At 37.1% G+C, this 8723-nt stretch overlaps 1 protein-coding gene across 1 annotated transcript; it reads left to right on the top strand.

The window, feature by feature from the left end:
• The first annotated feature begins 623 nt into the window (after window positions 1-623).
• LOC106099248 lies at window positions 624-2342 on the top strand. Its single transcript, XM_013277719.1, has one exon. The coding sequence runs from the start codon at window positions 686-688 to the stop codon at window positions 2318-2320; it is 1635 nt and encodes a 544-aa protein (XP_013133173.1). The 5' UTR covers window positions 624-685; the 3' UTR covers window positions 2321-2342.
• Window positions 2343-8723: the final 6381 nt, after the last annotated feature.

Genomic DNA, 8723 nt, shown 5'->3' with positions numbered 1-8723 from the left:
CTGTCTTCAAGTATACGTAACGACTTGATGGTACTCAATTGAGCATAACAACTTTGTCCTTAATGTAACTACATAAAAATAAGGCCAAATCGAGTATCAAAACATACAGTTACGATAAAGAAGTAAGTTCCAATCTAGATTCTAACCCCTTCACATAAAGAATTTCTTCAGTAAAGAGGAAACTAAGAAATACTCTTAACAATTATCAATAAACAGAATACCACGCACAGTTTACATATGTTATACTAATACACAGAACTACACCTTACCAAGATTCGTGTAAAGATTTCATGTTAATTATTTTCTATACAGGAAAATCGATTTATTTAACCAAATCGGACTTCGTTGCGAAATTGTGTACGACCTCCCGCTTTAGGAGCGATCTAAAAATGTCCAGCGGATAAACATTGCAACATGACGGACGTCGCGTGCACATGTTCACTTATTAAATAAATTAGACAACTACTTCCAGATGTAACTGATATTTAAGAAGCCTAGTTTCAGCTCGTTCTGACTGTATTTAAAAGAGGTGTAGGGTTCTAAAGTAATTTAAATTTATCATTGAATGTTTTAATAAGATATAAAACCTTATTGATTGTTTTATTATCTCTTGACACTTTTTAAACGTCTCTCTGACACTTACGATAATCATTTTATTTGTAACATAACTTTTTAAAGTATATTTATGGTGAAGCGGTGTGAGAGCACGGAGGAGGGGCGCGGCGGCGTGCAGGCGGATGTAATCGTACTGGGCCGAAGTCTGCCCGGCATCGTCATCGCGTACAAGCTCAAGATGAGGTTCGGTGACAGCCTTGACATCGTCGTGATCGACCTGCCCCGCCCGCCCAAGGGCGTCTCCAAGATTGACATGGTCACCTTCTTCGATGACGACGATAATGCTGACGATAGCGACGACAATGCGACGCAACAAAACCTCGACAGCTACTCCCGCCGCTTCCTCCTCATGTACGCTAAGGAATTTAAAATCTCTATACCTGACGAAGTACTCAACCCACTCGATATGCCGCACACACACAACAAAGTATTCGAGCACACCAACGGCCTCACAGTGCCCTGCAACAACAACTTCCACGACTTTGAGTACCTCACAGTATTCGAGAAGTTTGAACTGAACCAGTATCAGCGTATGATAGACGAGCATATGATTAGTTTGTTTTGCGTTTCGAAAACACCATCCGCTTCAGAAAGGAAGCAACTCCTATACTTCGACCGGACTACCATGGAGAGACACATCTGCGGCGCGCTAATGTTCCCGAACTCCCGGGAAATCATGAGAAGCATAGTGCGACTGGTTTGTGGCGTCCCCCCGCGCTCGGTTTCCGTCCTGTTTTACCTTCATCAGTGCTACAGGAACGACGGCTGCCGAGACTACATCGACGGCAATAATATGAAGCTGCGAGAGAAACTTCTAGGATACTATAGGAAACTGTTATCCCACAAGCTCCAGAAGAGCGTAGCCGATATCACTTTGCGCGCAAACTCCATCAAGAACATCCGAACATACTCACACGAGCAAGTAATTTTGGAAACTCGGGACGCAGATATTTACGTGTGCAGGTTGTTGGCGATGGCGCTGCGGCCCGATGAGCTCGACGACATCGACGTGGAGCCGCTTCTGATGTCGCCGCACCACGCCGATATTGTGCACTTCATGTTACCTGGCGGAGTTAAGAAGTTTAAGATTCGATACGAGACAGACTTTTGGAGGAGAGACGGTTTTAGCGGCGAAATCCTTAGCATCCGTGGACCTATCGTGTGGGCGATAGAGCGGCCAATGATATCCGCCACGGGAAGTAAGAAGCGGCTGGCATGTCTGGTAGGTTTTCTAAAGGCCGTGAAATACGAATTAAATAAACACGATTCTAAAGCTGAGGTCGTCGAGCAACTGGTGAAGTTGTTCGGAAGCGACGCGGCGCACCCTGTGAACTACAAGGAGAGCGACATCGAGGATCTGTTCGTACCAAGATGTGGGGATTACGTAGCGTTAAAGAAGTGGACAGAGGAGGAGAACGTTAGATTCGTGGAATGGGGTACTCTAGACATGTACAGAGACGGGGACATATCGGGGGCGCTGGAGGCGGGGCACAGCGCGTACCTGCGTGTGTCCAGTCAGCTGCGGCCACAGGGTGCCACCTACGAGGACGTCAGCGCGATAGACATTCGCACCAATGTGTACGGTAACTTCTTTACCAGACTCTCGTCTCAGGTCAACTATATAAGTGGCTTGTCCCTCGTGATGTATACTGCCGCCCTGTACGTGGGCATACGTCTCATAAAGTCTTTTATGAATAAAACGTAACAAACAGAAAATGTGTCTAACATTGTTATTTGTGTTGTTTGATGTGTGTGAGAGCTTTATAACAATTATATGTAACAATATATGATGCAGAGCATCTGGCAGGCAAGGAAATGGAATCCTCTAAATTGGACCCTATAAATTCTGCGGTCGTTTTACCTAATACTATGTAAAGAATAAAGACAGGTTATTGGTGATACAAAATGGTACGTCATGTGTAAAAATAGTCTACAATCTTTGTATCTTAAAAGTGTTTATTTTTAGATAAAAATATCTTATCTCCGATAATTTTTCATCGACAGGAGGATGGAGTTTATCTAAACACGCGTTGCTTAGAATTAGATAAACTATTTATTAATTCTAGAAACTTCAGTTGTCAAATAGCATAATAAACAAACAAGTTTAAAAACTAAACTAAATATCAAGTTAGTTTGATAACATTTTAGGTTACTTCTGCTTCTAGTAAATTCAAATTAAATTATGTGTTAATTATTATATTTAAGTTAACACCAAAACTATTATGACGTTTCAAACATACATGATAACCATTTTCCTATTATCTTACTGATTCCGATAACGTCACCTGTCTGTTCGTGTTATAAGGGCCCCATACTATGTAGTTTGACCTTCAGCGGTGACGGCTGGTCAGTCTCAAGGTCGAGTGTCTCTCCGCGGCAACTGGGTCAAGTTCCCATGGTTACAAAACAACGAGGAAACTACTGAAGTACATCGAAGTGGTAATACATTCCAACAACGTAATACACGAGACTATCGAGATGACTACTTTGCCTTAACTAACGTGATCAAAACGTATTTTTTTTTTGTTTACTTATTAGTTTTTTGCAAGTTAAGGTGAAATATTCAACAAAAATATAGTACTTTGTTATTTATAAATACGCCTTCAAAAATAATTGAGCAAAGAAACTAGTTAGAAAATCTTGCAAAGGGAATATTTGAAGGAGGCGGTTATATATAATATAAATTATATTTTTAGGATTTACCCCGTGGAATGAATAAAGTGTAAAACTGAATAATTTAATGAATGTTTCACTTTAAGCCGCTACGTGGTTATCGCACTTTAGTAGCGATATGTGGTATTGCTATTAACTTTTTAAAATAAACTTGTCGGTTTAGTTAGGTAATAGGTTAATGAATACGGTTATGTGGAATATTCCACCAACCTATTCCACTAAAACCATGAATTTATTTATTAAAAACTTAAAAGCAATACAGCATATCGCTACTGAACTGTGGTAATCACGTAGCGGTTTTAACTAAAACATTCATTAAATTATTTTCTTTTACACTTTATGTATTTAATTTATCATTCTATTACATTGGTTGAGTAAATTGGTATTTCTTTGTGAATCTATCGTTCGTTTTAAGGAAGAAGCGAATGGTCCTTAGTAAAAACCACCAACATCACCGCACTGCGCCCATTGGACTGTAATAAATAGAAAACAATTAGTTTCCTCTTCCTAGTGGTTGTCATTACATAAATAAACGACGAATTGCGATGTTTTTGCCCGGAAGTGTGTCCGCTTTGCGAAGGTTTTACCGCAATTTTCTTACTGAATTTTTTAGTTTTCGGTTTAAACTCGTCTACAATATTTAATTCTGATCCATCTTTTTCAAATCACAAAGAAAATTAGATTAAAAGTTGTTTGCATTGACTATTGAAGGGATGGATGGATGTTTGTTAGAGTTTGTAGCCTAAACGGCTGAACGGATTTCGATGAAATTTGGTATAGATATAGAGGATAGTCTGGAAGAACACATAGGCTACTCACTTTTGTTTTTTTTAAATTCCTCACGGACGGAATCGCGGGCGAAAGCTAGTATGACATAAGGTATTGTACAACTAGATCAGTCACAGTTGGGATATGGTCACGCGGTGCGGCAGCCAAGTACACACTGTACCAAAATTAGTGGGTCACTACCAATGCGCGTGCAATACTATACTACAGCGCATATTAATTGACCCACACAGTACGTTATCTAACTCACTTTCGATTGGTTATGCTGACTTATTAATAAGTTTAATCAAATAATTCGTAGACTGCTTTGTTATACAACAATGATGTTTGAAAACAAAATAAAGAAGGTAAAAACATATGTCTTTATTGATGCAATTTATACAACAAATCAGAAAATTAGTTAGCCTTAAATTACGTTTAATCCACTATCACAAGTATATAGACTGTTACTTCATGTGGCAACTTCGCTGTTCACAACAATGGGGACGAATGTATTGTGCACGTAATTTCAGCGAAACCAGTGTCATACATAAATGTATAGATATCGGTATGTTTAGAGGAAGCTATAGCAGTTGCTGCTTTGACGAACTGTTCATAATAAGGCTAATTTTACACGGAACGCTGAAGTTTTGAATTCACGTTGTGTACGCACGTGTTTATTGTGTTCAGCCTATTACTGTATTCGTGGGGTACGTTCCGAAAATTTGCTGCGCAGAGAGAAACTGCTATCAAATGTTTTAACTCGAATACTGTTTTATCTACATTTCTTTTGCGAATGAATGACGCGCATAACGAGATCGCGAATAAAGAGATTTTTTACATTGTAAAGAACTTTTTTTTACATTATTAGGTGGGTAACGAGTAAGCGGCCACCTAAATCCAAAATAGCGAAGCAACCGCTGCCCATAGACATCCGCAATTGCAGATGCGTTGCCTCCCTAAATCGACGGAGGAGGAGACGTATATAAACCGGATGTTTCCCTTCCTATGCGTCTTCTTCACCGTCAAATCCACTTTCCCATCCAATGCTTTCCTTACAAGAAGAGGGTGGAGAGGGAAAGAGACTAAAATTGGGCCTTCGGCATCACACTCATCAGACGAAACGCGGAATTGCTCCCACTTCACGCCTGTCTTCTGTGTGGCTTTCGCCTAGTTTTCGCCCGCGACGTTGTATTAAAAAAAAACAAAGTAAGAAGCCTATGAGTTCGTCCAGACTAACCTCTACGTCAATACCAAATTTTATCGAAATCCATTCAACTATTTAGGCTACAAGCTCTAACAAACATCCATCCATCTAAACTTTCGCATTTATACTATTAGTATGAAGTATGATATCCAGTGCCGGTTCTAACCTCTTTTATACCATCACCAGCAAGGCCATAACAAATATTGTTATAACAAAGAAACAGTAATTCAATGAAAAACAGTTGTCAACTATACAAACGTGAAAAGTGTAAAAAAAAAACAATTTTTTTGGTCAATTTTGATACACATCTGTCAAATTATCAACGCCGTTTTCCCGAGGACAGTTCGCAAACAGGACGCATATAGACACGACACGGCAACACAATACCCTTATTGTGTCTAAATGCGTGACAACAAAATAGACGCGACTTGTGATTTCCACAATATTTCAGTTAGTTTTAAACAACTCCATCGGAATCCCTGTTGTATAAATTACTAGCTTTCGCCCGCGACCCCGTCCGCGTGGCATAAAAAAAAGTGAACAGCCTATGTGTTCTTCCAGCCTATCCTCTACGTCTATGCCAAATTTCATCCAGATACCTTTAGCTGTTTAGGCTACGAACTCTTACCAACCAGCCATCCATCCATCTAAACTTTTGCATTTATAATATTAGTATGATTGAATTTTATAAAACACTAGCTGTTGTTTGCGACTTTGTCTGCGTGAAATTGAAATATAATGAAAAAATGGAGCCGACGTTACTCACTGATAACGTAGCTAATCGTGAAAGAGTTTTCGAAAACGGCTCAGTACTTTTTGAGTTATTTCAATCCATACAAAAATACAATTTTTTTATAAAGTTAGCATGTAAAGACGATCGAAGAGCCCTAAAGCCAGATTTTGTATATTCTCGCTAACTATAAAAATATTCTCGATTAGTACGTACTATCTTGGTAAATGCTTATACACTGCTTTAAAGATTCCACGTCTAGGACAGTAGCTGAGTTATATGTGACCTAAGCAATCTTCGTTCAAATCCAGTAATTAGTCAAAATTACTGTTACCACAACCTTGCAGTTTATGGTTCCTTTCCCACATGAAGGTTTTTTCCCAATTTATTTACCCCCTAAGTTTAATAGCTTAAAAATGTATGGACTAAAGAGTGTCGTAAGTGTAGGGCTTTTTATTACAGAAATAATGATTTAAAAACATGCTGTGATTGCTGACATCCTACGCTACGGAGTAGAGTGTGTTTACGCTTATTATATTAGTATAGTTTATTTCCAAAATAAAATTTCACGTACGACCCTGTCACATACGAATAACAGTTTTGTTATTCGTGTGCATTTATAGAGAAAGACACGCGATCGCACATTGTTTTGTAACGATACCGCGAAACGGTAACGTTGTGTAAACTAAATCACTAAACTTCAACAATATGTAATACGTATTTCACACAACATATATTTTTACTAAGAATCTATGTTGAAGATTATACGACTCACGCAATTTGCAAATTATACCAAATTCGACCTACATTTATAGCGACACTCCAAACTAAAATTTACTCGTATCATCAAGATATCTTATTATACCTTCACTAAGGAGCGCACTTAGTAACTATTTAACTTTAATGCGATAATTATTCCTCGAATAAATATGGTTTTTGTGTGATCACGAAGGAACAATTAGTCCGTGGAAAGTTATCACGAAAATCAGGCACTATTTTGTCTTCTGCGGATAACACGTTAGGAGATATAATTAGTTATTCCTATTCATATATTTATTTACATTATTATTAGACTTGTACAAAAGGTTTTCGATGACTGCTCTTTCTACTAACTAGTTCGTCCCGCGCTCATCTGCGCAAAACTTACTCTTTGATCTTTGAGTTATGCAACGCCATCGGCAAAGTTGCACACGAGTAAAACTCTCAAAGCGGTTAGAGTTTGTATTAAACAGTATGTTTTTGCTATGGGTAATAATGGCTATGTTATATTAATTGTGGGCAATGGAAGCCGGCTTTTTAGAGTATGTTAACCGAACTTAAACTTGTTTCAATGTTTGTGCGTGTAAAGACAGGATAGCAGACGGTTGCGGAGTGTGATGTGTAAATACGAGATAACGATGTTGGCTGAATGATTGATTCACAAGCAATACTACATCGTAGCGTAGAATTTCCTTGTAATTCACCTTTATTATGTTGTAACATGAAAGAACTCTCTAGATCCTTCCGAAACATAGATAAGAATTGAATATACAAACATGATGAAATATTTTAAACTTATGAATGATGTTTTGAAGTTATAAATATGAAAATATTTACAACAAGAAATTGTTTCAACAAATGCTAGTTTTAAATGAAGTTTTAATCAATAAGGTTCAGAAGAAAAAAGAAAGTCTGTTCATCAATTCATTGCCAAAACTTTGCTTAATATATTTAACTTATATGTATGTTAATTAACCGATGAGTAAAAATTCTCGCACATAAAACATTAATAACGTATTTCGAATTATTCACAGCAATGTTTCACATAACATTTATTAAATGAACGATCATTATTTATTGCCAAGCGTCAAAAATCCGATCACGTTTGATTGGTCGGTGCGGCTTCGGCACATGCCACGCAAATATAATAATGCCACAGATAATACAATACTAAACTAGTACTGCTAATGCCTTGTGATCGGGCTTTATACTAAGAATAAAGCATTCATACCTAAATGACAAAATCACAAATCCAGATATTGCAGTATACGTACTATGGCTAAGTGGATTATGATTATCTAAATATAAAATTAATTGCACAGATTACCCAAAATGTAAAAGTTGTAATCGTTTTTTTTTAATAACAAAATGCACAGAACGTCGCTAGTCGTTCTAGTGTTTTGCGAATAATGATGCATTACTAATTTATAAAACAACATGTATATTATTCATATAATAGCGTAGACCATGACGATTTGATAACTTTATTGTATTTTAAAATTATATGATTTATTATAGAGACTGATTTAAATCGGTGTAGACGATTTTTAGGTTAGATATAAATAATACAGACTAAATATTGTGTCATCTATTTTATATAATCTGTAGAATTAAATTATAAAGTTGTCAATGAGTGTTTTATAGTGGGTAGATAGAAAATGGCTGACAAGCCCTGGTATATCAGATGCGAGAAACTAGTGTTTATTAAAAAGCAGAACGCGTACAGCAAAGGTTAAGCATACAGCCTCGAAAACGTCGTCGTTGCATTTAAACTATCAACATCTTCATTATTAAATCAAATTTCTAATTTAGTTACTGTTTACTAACTTGAAATTAAGGTAAGTGTAATAATTTAATTATCTATAGATGTTTTTATAAATAGAACTTTTTGTCACACTGAATATTTGTGCCGCTTAATTAAATTTAAAATATTTAAGAAATAAACGGAGAATCCTATTCATACTTCCTATTTTT

The sequence above is a fragment of the Papilio polytes genome, unplaced genomic scaffold (assembly GCF_000836215.1).
Source record: "Papilio polytes unplaced genomic scaffold, Ppol_1.0 DF824135.1, whole genome shotgun sequence".
NCBI lineage: Eukaryota > Metazoa > Arthropoda > Insecta > Lepidoptera > Papilionidae > Papilio > Papilio polytes.
This window is presented reverse-complemented; position numbering and strand designations above follow the sequence as displayed.